At 47.8% G+C, this 17,457-nt stretch overlaps 1 protein-coding gene across 1 annotated transcript in view; it reads right to left on the bottom strand.

Moving 5' to 3' along the window:
• Positions 1–15,048, bottom strand: part of LOC129714462 (tetratricopeptide repeat protein 39A-like) — a 113,268-nt gene extending 98,220 nt beyond the window's left edge. Inside the window, 2 exon segments of the mRNA XM_055664067.1 lie at positions 13,641–13,758; positions 14,613–15,048. Coding sequence (XP_055520042.1) covers positions 13,641–13,657 — 17 coding nt within the window. The 5' untranslated portion in view covers positions 13,658–13,758; positions 14,613–15,048.
• Between the last annotated feature and the right edge of the window lie 2,409 nt (positions 15,049–17,457).

Raw genomic sequence — 17,457 nt, 5'->3', positions numbered from 1 at the left:
TGTATGACATTCACCAGAGGCCCCCCCCGTCTCCCCCCCCGCCCCCACCCCCCCCAACCTTGGTCCAACCTTGGGCTAAGGAGCCAAATGCCAGAGGGGAAAGTGAACATGACTGCCTTCAGATATAGAGAGAGACACAGCATGGAAACAGGCCTTTTCAGTCCACTGAGTCCACGGCAACCATCCACCCCCCACCCCCCCCCCATTCACACTAGTTCAATATTATCCCATGTTTGCATCCGACGCACCAGAGGGAATTTATACCAGAGCTAATTAACCAGAAACCGATTATTGCCAAAGATCTCCAGATCCCAGAGAACAGTATAGCACAGGAACAGCCATATAGCAATAACCATATAACAATTACAGCACGGAAACAGACCATCTCGACCCTTCTAGTCCGTGCCGAACACATATTCTCCCCTAGTCCCATATACCTGCGCTCAGACCATAACCCTCCATTCCTTTCCCGTCCATATAACTATCCAATTTATTTTTAAATGATAAAAACGAACCTGCCTCCACCACCTTCACTGGAAGCTCATTCCACACAGCCACCACTCTCTGAATAAAGAAGTTCCCCCTCATGTTACCCCTAAACTTCAGTCCCTTAATTCTCAAGTCATGTCCCCTTGTTTGAATCTTCCCTACTCTCAGTGGGAAAAGCTTTTCCACGTCAACTCTGTCTATCCCTCTCATCATTTTAAAAACCTCTATCAAGTCCCCCCTTAACCTTCTGCGCTCCAAAGAATAAAGCCCTAACTTGTTCAACCTTTCTCTGTAACTTAGTTGCTGAAACCCAGGCAACATTCTAGTAAATCTCCTCTGTACTCTCTCTATTTTGTTGACATCCTTCCTATAATTAGGCGACCAAAATTGTACACCATGCTCCAGAATTGGCCTCACCAATGCCTTGTACAATTTTAACATTACATCCCAACTTCTATACTCAATGCTCTGATTTATAAAGGCCAGCACACCAAAAGCTTTCTTTACCACCCTATCTACATGAGATTCCACTTTCAGGGAACTGTGCACAGTTATTCCCAGATCCCTCTGTTCACCTACATTCTTCAATTCCCTACCATTCAATAGACAATAGGCAACAGATAAGATATAAGATAACAGGAGAGTTAAGAGTTTACAGTCCTGATGGACTGTGGGAAGAATCTTATCCCCTCTGTTTTCACAGCGGAGGAGCTTGCCTGACCGTAGCAGCTGGAACAGTCCGTTGCTGGGGTGGTAGGGGTCCCCCATAATGTTGCATAGAAACATAGAAAATAGCTGCAGGAGTAGGCCATTCGGCCCTTCGAGCCTGCACCACCATTCAATGTGATCACGGCTGATCATCCACAATCAGTACCACTTCCCCCCATATCCCCTGACTCCGTTATTTTTAAGAGCCCACTTGGTCTAGTCTTCTTTAAAATTCGCCGCTCTCACCTTAAAGCTGTACCCAACTCATCTTTGATATTTCCACCCTGGGAATATGTTCTGCCTGTCTACCTTATCTATGCCTCTCATAATTCTCCACTCAGTATCAGCGCACTGAGCCTCTGAGGGCTACAGAGAAAACAATCCAAGATTGTCCAATCTCTCCTTTTAGTTAATACCCTCTAATTCAAGCTGTATTCTGGCAACCCGCTTCTGCACTCTCTCCAAAACCCCCACGTCCTCCCCGTAATGGGGCGACCAGAACAGCACACAATAGCTGCAACGTGACCTTTATACTCAATGCTGACCAAGTCTAGTCAAGTCACATTTAATTATATAGCACATTTAAAAAACAACTCTCGTTGGCCAAAGTGCTTTACATTTGTTATAAGAATAGCACAACAAAACAGACTACATACATATATACATGTAGCCCTCACTCAGAGGACGTCAGGAAAGGCTTGGGAGTATAGATAAGTCTTTAGTCTTGACTTAAAAGAGTCGATGGAGGGGGCTGTTCGTTCTGATGGGAAGGGGGATGCTGTTCCACAGTCTAGGGGCTGCAACCGCAAAGGCACGGTCGCCCCTGAGCTTATGCCTAGACCGCGGGATATTCAGCAGCCCCAAGTCGGCCGATCTGAGGGGCCTGGAGGTGGAGTGGTGGGTGAGAAGACTTTTTATGTAGGAGGGGGCAAGCCCATTGAGGGCTTTGTAGACATGGAGGAGGATCTTGAAGTTTATACGGAACCGCACAGGGAGCCAGTGGAGAGAGGCCAGGATCGGGGTGATGTGGTCCCTTTTTCGGGTGCCCGTCAGGAGTCTCGCTGCGGCGTTTTGGACCAGTTGCAGGCGGGACAGGGAAGATTGGCTGATGCCAGTGTAAAGGCAGTTGCAGTAATCTAGGCGGGAGGAGATGAATGTGTGGATGATCTTTTCCAGGTCATCAAACTGGAGGAATTGTTTTAGTCAAGTCAAGTTTATTTGTCACATACACATACAAGATGTGCAGTGAAATGAAAGTGGCCATTTCCTACATTCAACCCACAATATCCATGCAGAACATGATGCCACATTAAAATCATTGCAGGCTGCACGTGATCCATTTGCACCCATTCCCTGCATCTCCATGTGCCTATCCAAAAGCGCATTAAATGGGCGGATTGTGCAAAAAAATACAGAACAACAGAACAGAATAGAACAGAACCAGTATTTACATAATAGAAAAATAGACAAACAGCAATTTTAAAAAGACACGACACAACAGTAATTTAGTCCCTGGTGAGATAAGAGTTTACAGTCCTGATGGCTTGTGGGAAGAATCTTATCCTCTCTGTTTTCACAGCTTGACAGCGGAGGAGCTTGCCTGACCGTAGCAGCTGGAACAGTCCGTTGCTGGGGTGGTAGGGGTCCCCCATAAAGTTGCATAGAAACATAGAAAATAGGTGCAGGAGGAGGCCATTCAGCCAGCCCTTCCAGCCAGCACCGCCATTCATAGCCCCTAGTTTCTATGATTCTTTGTGATCATGGCTGATCATCCCCAATCAATAACCCGTGCCTGCCTTCTCCCCATATCCCTTGACTCCACTAGCCCCTAGAGTATCTAACTCTCTCATAAATCCATCCAGTGATTTGGCCTCCACTGCCCTCTGTGGCAGGGAATTCCATAAATTCACAACTCTCTGGGTGAAAATGTTTTTTCTCACCTCAGTCTTAAATGGCCTCCCCTTTATTCTAAGATGTTGCTGGCTAATGAAGGCAAGCATACCACACACCACTTTTACCACCTATCCTCTTGTGTGGACCCCAATATCCCTCTGCACAACAATGCTGTTTAGGATCTTGCCATGAACAGTATATCTTCCCAACGTGCAACACCTCACACTTGCTCCGATTAAACTCCATCTGCCATTTCTCTGCCCATTTCTGTAGCTGATCTCTATCCTGCAGCAAACTCTGACAGCCTTTCTCTCGCTCTGCAACTCCAATGTTAGTGACATCTGCAAACTTACTAACCAACCCGTCTGCATTAGCGTCCAAGTCATTTGTATATATCACAAACAGCACAGATGCCTGCAGAGCTCCACAGGCCACAGACGTCTAACCAAATATACCACCACAACCGGTCACAGAGTCGTACAAGGTGACAACAGACCCAACGTACCAACACCGACCAACATGTCCCATCTACACTGGTCCCACCTGCCTGCGTTTGGCCCATATCCCCCTAAACCTGTTTTAGCATATTATCTACCTTCGAGCAGTAAACCGGTTCTGAATATAAGCAACCAAGTCACTGAGATCGCGTGCTTCTTAATCTTCTGGATCAGCCTACCCGGAGGTAATTTAGCAAATGTACTAAAATCATCATCTCATAATGAATGAATGAATTTATTACAAAATAACAAGGAAGACAAACATGAATTTATATTAAAAAATGCCTCCTCTTTCATAGCCAATGTATTTCGAAGCATTGATATTTCATAAATGTGGAACCTATTTGCCTACAATAAATTCTGTCAATAATATAACTTGGGTGTGGGTCAGATGGTAAATATTGACTGTATGGAGACTTGTACTGATGCACAGTACAGGGAGACTTGATACAGGGCTCGCAGTACCTTGCAGTGCCCGATGCACAGTGCATTGAGACTGGGTATCACCACTCACTGCTCCCTCCCCACCCACCCATCCCCCAGCTGATGTAGCCCAGAGCACATCCCCACAGCCAGCTCCTCAACAACAGAAGCTGCTTAGAAACATAGACACATAGAAAAATAGGTGCAAGAGTAGGCCATTCGGCCCTCCGAGCCAGCACCACCATTCAATATAATCATGGCTGATCATCCAAAATCAGTACCCCGCTCCTGCTTTTTCCCCCAAACCCCTTGATTCCGTTAGCCCTTAAGAACTAAATCTAGCTCTCTCTTGAAAACATCCAGTGAATTAGCCTCCACTGCCTTCTGTGGCAGAGAATTCCACAGATTCACAACTCTCTGGGTGAAAAGGTTTTTTTCCCTCATCTCAGACCTAATTGGCCTACCCCTTATTCTTAAATTGGGACCCCTGGTTCTGGACTCCCCCAACGTCGGGAACATTTTTCCTGCATCTAGCCTGTCCAATCCTTTAAGGATTTTATATGTTTCCATAAAACCCCCACTCATCACCCCTTAAACCCACTGGCTGTCAAAAATAGTCGAAGAGACATTCAGTACAGTCGACCAGTCAGTGATATTGTGTTATACAGGCGGTGAAACTCAACAGGATGACAATGAAACTAGTAGGTGGGGGGGGAGAGGGATGGAGACAGGGGGGGGATACATAGAAACATAGAAACATAGAAATTAGGTGCAGGAGTAGGCCATTCGGCCCTTCAAGCCTGCACCGCCATTCAATATGATCATGGCTGATCATCCAACTCGGTATCCCGTACCTGCCTTCTCTCCATACCCCCTGATCCCCTTAGCCACAAGGGCCACATCTAACTCCCTCTTAAATATAGCCAATGAACTGGCCTCAACTACCCTCTGTGGCAGAGAGTTCCAGAGATTCACCACTCTCTGTATGAAAAAAGTTCTCCTCATCTCAGTTTTAAAGGATTTCCCCCTTATCCTTAAGCTGTGACCCCTTGTCCTGGACATCCCCAACATCGGGAACAATCTTCCTGCATCTAGCCTGTCCAACCCCTTAAGAATTTTGTAAGTTTCTATAAGATCCCCTCTCAATCTCCTAAATTCTAGAGAGTATAAACCAAGTCTATCCAGTCTTTCTTCATAAGACAGTCCTGACATCCCAGGAATCAGTCTGGTGAACCTTTCTCTGCACTCCCTCTATGGCAATAATGTCCTTCCTCAGATTTGGAGACCAAAACTGTACGCAATACTCCAGGTGTGGTCTCACCAAGACCCTGTACAACTGCAGTAGAACCTCCCTGCTCCTATACTCAAATCCTTTTGCAATGAAAGATACAAGGTGTAAGCTGAGATGTAAGCTGCCCAAATGTAAAATGAGATGCTGTTCCTCCATCACCAACCCCACAGCTGACACTAGACCATTGTGGGCTCCACCGCTCCATTGATCATCATTGCTTTTTGCAAACCTTTCACTTATTTGTTCTATTTACCTTCTATATCTCTCGTTTGCCTTCCTCCTGACACTACAATTATACCAAGCCAACTAACCTACACACAAAATGCTGGAGTAACTCAGCAGGTCAGGCAGCATCTCTGGAGAGAAGGAATGGGTGGTGTTTTGGGTCGAGACCCGAAGATCCAGTCTGAAGAAGGGTCTCGACCCCGAAACGTCGCCTATTTCTATTCTCCAGAGATGCTGCCTGTCCCGCGGAGTTACTCCAGCTTTTTGTGTCTTTCAACCCACAAACCTTTACGCCATTGGAAGGAACATGAGAGGAAACTGGACAAGCTAGATGCAGGAAAAATGTTCCCAATGTTGGGCGAGTTCAGAACCAGGGGCCACAGTCTTAGAATAAAGGGGAGGCCATTTAAGACTGAGGTGAGAAAAAAACCTTTTCACCCAGAGAGTTGTGAATTTGTGGAATTCCCTGCCACAGAGGGCAGTGGAGGCCAAGTCACTGGATGGAGTTAAGAGAGGGTTAGATCGAACTCTAGGGGCTAGTGGAGTCAAAGGATCTGGAGAGAAGGCAGGCACGGGTTATTGATTGGGGACGATCAGCCATGATCACAATGAATGGCGGTGCTGGCTCAAAGGGCCGAATGGCCTCCTCCTGCACCTATTTTCTATATTTCTATGAAACCCATGTGGAGAAGATACAAACTCTGTACAGCCCTGGGCTTTGTCCACTTTAGAGTACAAAGAGGCTGGTAGTGGGACAGAGACAGCAAAAAAACATCCACCACCTCCCCTGACATCCAATGATCAAGTTTCCATCTCCACCAAGCCTTCACTGCCAAAGCAGATCCAAACCAGGACTGCGGAAACTAACTGAGCTTCATGTGACCTGTTCACCGTTTGACCTGTTTTTACAAAATGTTAAATGGTCAGCTCGACATAGATTACAAAACCTACACCAAACCCAAACCCATTCGATCCAATTTGAGATTCCAGCTACCAAGACAGATGTGTACACCAACTCGTTCTCCCCCCCCCCCCCCCCCCCCCCCCCCCGCACAATTAAAAGCATGGAATAATCTTCATCCTACCATAGTTACCCAACCAGATGCAACTAAATTGAAAGTAGCTCTTTTTTCCCAAAAACCCTTTCTGGCTTAAGTCCTCCCTCCACCGCCTCCAGTTTAAATTCCATTTGGAATATTTTGGAGGACCAGGAAACCAAGACCCCCAGATGTATCACAGCTTGTTACACATAATGAAGTAATTTGGAAGCAGTCACGAATTTATCAGAATCATGGCCATTTTGCACAGAGCTACATCCCACACGGAGCAGTCCGATCAATAATCCACACAGGTGTGGAGACATTCATCTTTCCCAGGGCATTTGCAATTGCTCTCTTCATTTATTTGAAACGTTACTAGACCTTGTTGACAAAAGGGAAACGAGGTTTGGGTTTAATCTTTTGCCTGAGAGATGGGAACCACCAAGTAAAGCCTTTTCTCTGACACGTCAGCCTTGGTTATTGGACCCAAGAGTCGGTCAAGGGTCTTGAACCAGAAGCCTTGCCGCAGAGACAGCACGGGCTTCACTCTAAGGCAGAGTGGGAAATACTCCTCATTCAACCACATTTTCTCACCTCCCAATCTCTCTAGCTTTCAAGAGAAAGCTTGATATATAGGAAGGATGTCAACAAAATAGAGAGAGTACAGAGGAGATTTACTAGAATGTTGCCTGGGTTTCAGCAACTAAGTTACAGAGAAAGGTTGAACAAGTTAGGGCTTTATTCTTTGGAGCGCAGAAGGTTAAGGGGGGACTTGATAGAGGTTTTTTAAAATGATGAGAGGGATAGACAGAGTTGACGTGGATAAGCTTTTCCCACTGAGAATAGGGAAGATTCAAACAAGGGGACATGACTTGAGAATTAAGGGACTGAAGTTTAGGGGTAACATGAGGGGGAACTTCTTTACTCAGAGAGTGGTGGCTGTGTGGAATGAGCTTCCAGTGAAGGTGGTGGAGGCAGGTTCGTTTTTATCATTTAAAAATAAATTGGATAGTTATATGGATGGGAAGGGTATGGAGGGTTATGGTCTGAGCGCAGGTATATGGGGACTAGGGGAGATTATGTGTTCGGCACGGACTAGAAGGGTCGAGATGGCCTGTTTCCGTGCTGTAATTGTTATATATGGTTATATTATATAAGAGAGAGCTAGATAGGGCTCTTAAAAATAGAGGAGTCAGGGGATATGGGGAGAAGGCAGGAACGGGGTACTGATTGGGGATGATCAGCCATGATCACATTGAATGGCGGTGCTGGCTTGAAGGGCCGAATGGCCTCCTCCTGCACCTCTTGTCTATTGTCTATAATCCTACACAGGTCAAAACAAGTGTGTAGGAAGGAACAGCAGATGCTGGTTGACACTGACTGGATAGACACAAAGTGCTGGAGTAACTCAGCGGGTCAGGCAGCATCTCTGGAGAAAAGGAATGGGTGGCGTTTGGGGTCGAGACCCTTCTTCAGCAGTTCAAATCAAAACTGCTATTGGTATGGTGTCGACACAAGGAACTGCAGATGCTGGCTTATGGGGGGAAAAGATGCAAAGTGCTGGAGTAATTCAACAAGGTCAGGTAGCATCTGTGGAGGGAATGGACAAACTGGTTTGGGTCAGAGTAATTAGTTTCAAGAGGGTTCCTACCCGAAATAAACCTGAAAATACCGACAGAAGCTGCCTGACCCGTTGTGATGCTCCAGCACTTTGTGTGGAGTTGGTATTGGTTTAACCATATAACCATTACAGCACGGAAACAGGCCATCTCGGCCCTTCTAGTCAGTGCCAAACACTTACTCTCACCTAGTCCCATCTACCTGCACTCAGACCATAACCCTCCATTCATTTCCTGTCCATATACCTATCCAATTTATTTTTAAATGATAAAATCGAACCTGCCTCCACCACTTCCACTGGAAGCTCATTCCACACAGCTACCACTCTCTGAGTAAAGAAGTTCCCCCTCATGTTACTTTTGTCCCTTAATTCTCAAGTCATGTCCTCTTGTTTGAATCTTCCCTACTCTTAATGGAAAAAAGCTTATCCACGTCAACTCTGTCTATCCCTCTCATCATTTTAAAGACCTCTATCAAGTCCCCCCTTAACCTTCTGCGCTCCAAAGAATAAAGACCTAACTTGTTCAACCTTTCTCTGTAACTTAGTTGCTGAAACCCAGGCAACATTCTAGTAAATCTCCTCTGTACTCTCTCTATTTTGTTGACATCCTTCCTATAATGGCGACCAGAATTGTACACCATACTCCAGAATTGGCCTTGTTAAATTTTAACATTACATCCCAACTTCTATACTCAATGCTCTGATTTATAAAGGCCAGCACACCAAAAGCTTTCTTTACCACCCTATCTACATGGGATTCCACTTTCAGGGAACTATGCACAGTTATTGTAGTCATGTGTACCAGCTTACAGTGTAAAACGTTATGCTGTGTACTAACTGGGAAACCTGAGTGATAAACGCATTCACCCCCACTCTAAAGGTTAACATCTTCCACGTTGTGTGTGTCAATACACACGGTGATCGCTGCCAACACACACTGGATGACTTCACCAAGGTTCCCTTTAACTCACCAGCTCGAGTTTAGTTTAGAGATACAGCGCGGAAAAAGGCGCTTCAGCTCACCAAGTCCACGCCGACCAGCGATCATGCGAATCCCACACACTAGGGACAATTTTACAGAAGTCTATTAACCTACAAAGCTGGAGTGGGGGAGGAGACCTGAACATCTGGAGAAAATCCACGTGGCCACAGGGAGAATGAAGAAACTCTGCGCAGACAGCACCCGTAGTCAGGATCGAACCTGGGTCTCTGGCGCTGTGAGGCAGCAACTCTACCGCTGCACCACCGTGACACTCCTTAACGGAGGAATAATGGAGGAATCTGAGCAGCTTGGGTCAACTCACAACACAGGCGGTGAATTTAACCTGTTAGCACCCAAGGTCAGGATCGAACCCGTGTCTCTGGCACTATAAAGGCCCTGTCCCACGGTACGAGTTCATTCCAAGAGCTCTCCCGTGTTTGCCCCGATTCGAACTCGGAGATTTACAGTAATGGCCACTCGTCGGTACTTGGGGCTCTCGTGGACATTTTTCATCATGTTGAAAAATCTTCACGAGTCTTCCCGTGCTTACCTGCCGTTAGCGAGTCTTCCCGAGTACCTGCCGTTTGCGCTAAAAGACGTCCCCGAGCTCCGACGTACCCGCTACGTACATTCTCCGTGCTTACCATGAGTCTGATTTTTTTTAAACTCGGGAGAGCTCTTGGAATGAACTCGTACCGTGGGACAGGGCGAAAAGGCAGCAACTCTATCGCTGCGCCACGCTGACCTCCGCCAGCTAAAATGACAAAGGGTGCCAAGTGAATTGGAACATGGTCAGGTCACACTCTGCCAGGTATACATACTGCATATCCATCGGAGGGTTAGGTTTCTGCAACTCCCTGCCCTGTGGTGTAGCAGGAGCACTTACACAAGTCTGACTGTCCACCCTGATTATATTTTATCTCAGTATGCCTCGTTGTCACCTTCCCCTACCTAACAATGTTCTATTCTACATTTCCCTTGAGCCTACAAGGTTAATTCCCGGGATGGCGGGACTGTCATATGCTGAGAGAATGGAGCGGCTGGGCTTGTACACTCTGGAGTTTAGAAGGATGAGAGGGGTTCTCATTGAAACATGTAAGATTGTTAAGGGCTTGGACACGCTAGAGGCAGGAAACATGTTCCCGATGTTGGGGGAGTCCAGAACCAGGGGTCACACACAGTTTAAGAATAAGGGGTAAGCCATTTAGAACGGAGACGAGGAAACACTTTTTCTCACAGAGAGTGGTGAGTCTGTGGAATTCTCTGTCTCAGAGGGCGGGGAGGCCGGTTCTCTGGATGCTTTCATGAGAGAGCTAGATAGGGCTCTTAAAAATAGTGGAGTCAGGGGATATGGGGCGAAGGCAGGAACGGGGTACTGATTGAGGATGATCAGCCATGATCACATTGAATGGCTCGAAGGGCTGAATGGCCTACTCCTGCACCTATTGTCTATTGTCTCATCCCCTTTGATGTCGCATTTTCACACCCGGCCCTTCCATATCTCTGTGTCTCCCTCTCCCCTAACTCTCAGTCTGAAGAAGGGGCTCGACCCGAAACGCCGCCCATTCCTTCCCTCCAGAGATGCTGCCCGTCCCCCTGAGTTACTCCAGCTGTTTGTGTCTATCCTTACCGAACTGATGTCAAAAGTCAGTTGTACATCTACCCAGCCCCTTCATGGGATAAATAACAGGCGCAGTCATATGGAAAAATATAATATCTTCTCCAAAGCAAGTTATTTTCTGAATCTCTACTTCACAGTAATTAACTTTCGATCATGTGTCAGATATGATTCAGAGATATGCTGCTAGCTTCATTTCTCATTTAACGAAGTCTGGGATTTTGTATTCTCTCAAAGTATTTGACATTCCCTGATGTACCATCATGAATGCAGTAGCTCACTGCAGCAACTGGTTACAATCAGTTATTGAGTCATGGAGCTGTGTGTCACCGAAACAGGCCCTTCGGCCCACCTTGTCCATGCCGACCAAGTTGGCATACTGGGCTAGTCCCACTTGCCTTCATTTGGCTCATACCCCTGTACTGGGCAAGTTACTGGGCTAGTCTCACTTGCCTTCATTTGGTCTCAAACCCCGTCATAGAAACATAGAAACATAGAAATTAGGTGCAGGAGTAGGCCATTCGGCCCTTCGAGCCTGCACCGCCATTCAATATGATCATGGCTGATCATCCAACTCAGTATCCCGTACCTGCCTTCTCTCCATACCCCCCTGATCCCCTTAGCCACAAGGGCCACATCTAAACTCCCTCTTAAATATAGCCAATGAACTGGCCTCAACTACCCTCTGTGGCAGAGAGTTCCAGAGATTCACCACTCTCTGTGTGAAAAAAAGTTCTTCTCATCTCGGTTTTTAAAGGATTTCCCCCTTATCCTTAAGCTGTGACCCCTTGTCCTGGACTTCCCCAACATCGGGAACAATCTTCCTGCATCTAGCCTGTCCAACCCCTTAAGAATTTTGTAAGTTTCTATAAGATCCCCTCTCAATCTCCTAAATTCTAGAGAGTATAAACCAAGTCTATCCAGTCTTTCTTCATAAGACAGTCCTGACATCCCAGGAATCAGTCTGGTGAACAGCCTGTCCTACTCGGGTTAAACACAAATCCCAAATCGAACCAGGATTACAGTGGATCTTTTTTGTTAAGAAACCCGGCGTGAAAACAGGCCCTTCGGCCCACCGAGTCTGTGCTGACCAGCAATCATCCCTACACACTAGTTCTAGTACTTCCAACTAGAGGGCCAATTAACCCCCAAACCTGACGTCGACACAAAATACTGAAGAAGGGTCTCGACCCGAATCGTCACCCATTCCTTCTCTCCAGAGATGCAGCCTGTCCCGCTGAGTTACTCCAGCATTTTGTGTCTATCTTCACCTTACAGATGGCTAAATTCAGTGTGACATCACCCGCTTCATTTGTGTCTACATTCGATTTAAACCAGCATCTGCAGTTCCTTCCTACACAACCTACAAACATGTACGTCTTTGGAGTGTTGGGGGAAACCGGAGCACCCGGAGAAAACCCACGCGGTCACGGGGAGAACGTGCAAACTCCTGACAGACAGCACTCTTAGTCGGGATTGAACCCGGGACTCTACCGCTGCACCAACCTAAACTAATTGCTATTTCACTTCATTCATTTACTGAATTTACTTAAATAATTAATCACTATTATAAATTTTGTGAATGTATTTTTAAAAACTGTTGTCATATAGCAGCTATTAACACTTTAAAGATAACATTAACTCACTGCACAATAAATACAATACTGCTACACATGAAATATGTGGCCATTATTGCATATATCAGGTGAAAAGAAAAAGAATATCAAAGCACTTTAGATCACTCTTGTTATATAAACAATATGTGCACAAAAGCAAAAAGCTAAATTCTATACAACTCCGTACAGACATCACCACAGGCCACAGTTTAAGAATAAGGGGTATGCCATTTAGAACGGAGGCGAGGAAACACTTTTTCTCACAGAGAGTGGTCTGTGGAATTCTCTGCCTCAGGCGGTGGTGGAGGCAGGTTCTCTGGATGCTTTCAAGAGAGAGCTAGATAGGGCTGTTAAAAATAGCGGAGTCAGGGGATATGGGGAGAAGGCAGGAATGGGGTACTGATTGGGGATGATCAGCTATGATCACATTGAATGGCGGTGCTGGCTCGAAGGGCCGAATGGCCTCCTCCATCTATGCACAAAAGCAAAATTCTATACAACTCCGTACAGACGGCTGCAACTTAATGATACTTTGTGTCCGGGGCAGCAAGAATGGAACCAGACGGGCAGCATCTCTGGAGAGAAGGAATGGGTGACGTTTCGGGTCGAAACCCCTCTTCAGACTGAATCAGAGGAGAGGGGGGGAGGGGCACAGAGATAGGCAAGGGTAAGGTGTGAAAACGAAACATCAAAGGGGATGAGGTTCAGGGGGAATGTAGAATATGTCATTGTTAGCTGATTCTTTTGTTTTTAAGAAGGAACTGCAGATGCTGGAAAATCGAAGGTAGACAAAGGTGCTGGAGAAACTCAGCGGGTGCAGCAGCATCTATGGAGCGAAGTTTCGGGACAAACCCTTCTTCAGGGTGATTCAGAATTAGGATAACATTTAATTAGGGAGACGGTCAGACTGGTCGGGGAGGGGATGGAGAGGAGAGGGGATGCAAGGGTCACTTGAAGTTAGAGTAGTCAATGTTCATACCACTGGGGTGTAAACTACCCAAGCTAAATATGAGATGCTGGGCCTCACACTGACACCTGCCTGGAGGGAGATGTTGGAGTAACTCGGCGGGTCAGGCAGCACAGAGTCTCTGGGGAGAAGGGATGGGTGAGACCTTCACCCCAAATCCCTAACCCTCTCTTCTCCCTCTCCCTAACTGTCCCCTCCCTCTTCCCCTCTCTCCCTCCTTCTTCAGACTGTCTGTCTGCCGTGTGTGTGTGTGTACACTACAGCACTTGCCTGCCACAGTTCGCCATCTCCAGCTGCCGTTCACTCCAGGTTGCCGGGGTGGAGCGGAGCCGCCGCCGCTGCTGCTGTTGCTGCTGCTGTTGTTGTGGCGGGGATCCGCACTAACCCCCTGAGGGAGGAGAGGGGAGCGGGGAATAGGTGGGTGGTGGATGGGGACGGCGACTGCACGCCCGTCCCGGCAGCTCCCGGCCCACAACAGCCACAGCGCCGCCGCCCCCTCGCCCTAAATCCCCCTCCCTAAGCCCTTCTTCCCCTCTAACTCTCCCTCCCTCTAACCCCCTCTCCCTAATTCCCTCTCCACCCTCTCCCCAACCCCTCTTCCCCTTCCTCTCTTCCCTCCTTCCCTCACTCCCTCCCTCAGCCTAACTCCCTCTCCCTAATAATCCCCTCTTCCCTTCCCCTCTTCCCTCTTTCTCCCCTCTTTCCCTCTCTCTCCCCCTCTCTAACCCCCTCTCCCTCTCTTCCCTCTCTCCCTCCACCTCCCTCACCCCCTCTCCCTACTCCCTCTTCTCCCTCCCTCTCCCTCCACCCAACTCTCCCTAACCCCTCTCCCCCCCTCTTCCCTCCTTCCCTCCTCTCTCCTCCCCTCAGCCTAACTCCCTCTCCCTAATAACCCCCCTTTCCTTGCCCTCTTCCCCCCTCTTTCCCTCTCCCACTCTCCCTCTTCACCCCCTCTCTTCCCCCACCCCCCCACTCCCTCTTCCCCTTTTTCTCCCTCTCCCTCTCGCCTACTCTCCCTCCCTCACCCCGAATCCCTAACCCCCCCTTCTCCCTCTCCCTCTTCCCTAACTCTCTCCCTCTTCCCCTCCTTCCCTCCTTCCCCTCTTCCCCTCTCTCCCTCACCCCCTCCTTCCCTCACTCACTCCTCCTCACCCTCTCTCCCTCACCCCCTCTCCCCTACACACAGTGAAGGCTACAACGTGCCAGCTCTCCCGTCCTCTCTCCAGCCGGCAAATACCTCACCTCCACATGCACCTGCCCCCAAGGAAACGCGTTGCTTTAAAACAAACAGCAGCCAAAACAAGAATGCCTTGAGAGAAACCCGCTCGGTGTTTGCAGCAGCTGTGTGGGAAGGAACTAGACGTGGACACAGAATGCTGGAGTAACTCAGCGGGACAGGCAGGGTTGAAGGAGTGGGTGAAGTTTCGGGTCGAGACCCTTCGTCAGACTCCCTTTTGCAGTTGTTTTCGCGTTTTCCTCAGGTGTTGGTCCGTCGAAGCACCTTCCACCTTCCACCCCGCAACGTCATTCGGGCTTTGTGCAGAGAGGGGGAGAAGGAGAAACAGAGAGAAAGAGAGAGAGAAGACAGCGTGTCAGAGCGGCTGCTTCCTGCTGCAAATCGCTCAGTCTCCTCCTCTGCCACTAGCTCAGCCTAACCTGCTCTCCTCCACACTCGCCCAACCCCATGCGACTATTTACCTGCTGGCCCCAAAGCAGATCTACAATAGAAACATAGGCAAATAGGTGCAGGAGTAGGCCATTCGGCCCCTTGAGCCATCACTGCCATTCATAATCAGTACCCCGTTCCTGCTTTTTCCCCATACACCCCTTGATTCTCTTAGCCCTAAGAGTTAAATCTAACTCTCTCTTGAAAACATCCAGTGAATCGGCCTCCACTGCCTTTGTGGCAGAGAATTCCACAGATTCCACAACTCTCTGGGTCAAAACGTTTTTCCTCATCTCAGTCCTAAATAGCCTATCCCTTATTCTTAAACTGTGACCCCTGGTTCTGGACTCCCCCAACACGGGGATTTGTTTCCTGCATCTAGCCTGTCCAATCCTTTAAGAATTGTATATGTTTCTATAAGATCCCATCTCTTCCTTCAAAACTCATTCAATCAAATCATCGCTCCACACTCTGAATGACTCGATTGTAATTCTTGATTAGAACGGGTGTCAAGGGTTATGAGAAGAAGGCAGGATAAGGAGAGGAGTGAGATTTGAAGCCAGGGGGACGTGGAGGAGAACGTTGAGGGGGAAAGGGGTAGACAAAAATAGAATTATGTAAGACTGATTCCTGTGATGTCAGGACTTTCATATGAAGAAAGACTGGATAGACTCAGCTTGTACTCGCTAGAATTTAGAAGATTGAGGGGGGATCTTATAGAAACTTACAAAATTCTTAAGGGGTTGGACAGGCTAGATGCACGAAGATTGTTCCCGATGTTGGGGAAGTCCAGAATAAGGGGTCACAATTTAAGGATAAGGGGGAAATCTTTTAGGACCGAGATGAGGAAAACATTTTTCACACAGAGAGTGGTGAATCTGTGGAATTCTCTGCCATAGAAGGTAGTTGAGGCCAGTTCATTGGCTATATTTAAGAGGGAGTTAGATGTGGATCTTGTGGCTAAAGGGATCAGAGGGTATGGAGAGAAGGCAGGTACAGGATACTGAGTTGGATGATCAGCCATGATCATATTGAATGGCGGTGCAGGCTCGAAGGGCCGAATGGCCTCTACTCCTGCACCTATGTTTCTATGCAGATGTTGGTTGAAACTGAAGATAGACACACAAAGCTGGAGTAACTCACCGGGTCAGTCAGACGGCATCTCTGGAGAGAAGGAATGTGACGTTACAGGTGAGACCCAAGCTTTTTGTGTCAATCTTCAGATGAAAGAAGAATGTGGGTGATGGAGATGGGAGCTTTAGTTTAGTTTAGAGATACGGCGAGGAAACAGGCCCATCCACGCCGACCAGCGACCCTCGCACACTAACACTATCTGTAGATGGTTATGCATGAAACCATATATGTAGTTACCTCATTACCATATTGACACTCCCATATTTTGTAGTATAACTGTAGTATCTGCATGCTCCCTCCCCTGTAGGTTCCAGTACATGTGTAGACCAGTTGTGGTTAGTGCTGGAACGTGTGTGAGTAGTATCTTAATAAAGACATAGTTGAAGGACTAAGGACGACGTCTATATTCCTTTACACTATCCTACACACATGAGGGACAATTTACATTTATACCAAGCCAATTAACCTACAAACCTGCACGCCTCTGGAGTGTGGGGGGGAATCCGAAGATCTCGGAGAAAACCCACCCAGGTCAAGGGGAGAACGTACAAACTCCGTACAGACAGCGCTCGTAGTCAGGATGGAACCCGGGTCTCTGGCACTGCAAGCGCTGTAAAGGGCCTGTCTTACTTGGGCATCATTTACATGACATCATTTACACGTCACGACGCGCCCATGGCGTGCATTACATGCGCATGGCGCGTGGTGAGGCGTGGTGGCGTAGGCCCAGGATTTTGGGATGTACAAAATCTTCGTGCACCACCTGCGTGGTGTGCAAATAACACCCAAGTGGGACAGGCCCTTGAGGCAGTAACTCTACCGCTGCGCCCTGCACTCCCCGGGAGGTGAGCGTGCAAGGATGGGGGGAAGGAGCAGGGTGACTGGGGGGTGAAAGACGGTGGAAGAAATGTGTGCACACTGGGTTAGGCCGGGTGCAGGCGGGAGAGAGGGAGGTATCAGCCTATATCAATAGGCGAGTTCAGACCTTCAGTCTGAAGAAGGGTCTCCACCCGAAACATCACCCAATCCTTCCCTCCAGAGATGCTGCCTGACCCGCTGAGTTACTCCAGCCTTGTGTGTCCACCTTCAAGGAATAGGCAGGTATTACTTGAAATTGGAGAATTCAATGCTCAAGTCATTGAGTCGTCAGCTGCCCAAGCAGAAGATAAGGTGCTATTCCTCTAGTTAGTCAAGAACAGCAGCATGCATGTTCCATTCAGAAGCTTACAATCCAACGATAGAAGCACTGAATTCTCCAATTTCAGTAACACCCCACTACTGCCTCTT

The sequence above is a fragment of the Leucoraja erinacea genome, chromosome 39, assembly GCF_028641065.1.
Source record: "Leucoraja erinacea ecotype New England chromosome 39, Leri_hhj_1, whole genome shotgun sequence".
In the NCBI taxonomy this organism is placed as follows: Eukaryota; Metazoa; Chordata; class Chondrichthyes; order Rajiformes; family Rajidae; genus Leucoraja; species Leucoraja erinaceus.
Note: the sequence above shows the minus strand (reverse complement) of the source record. Positions and strands in the feature narration are given on the sequence as shown.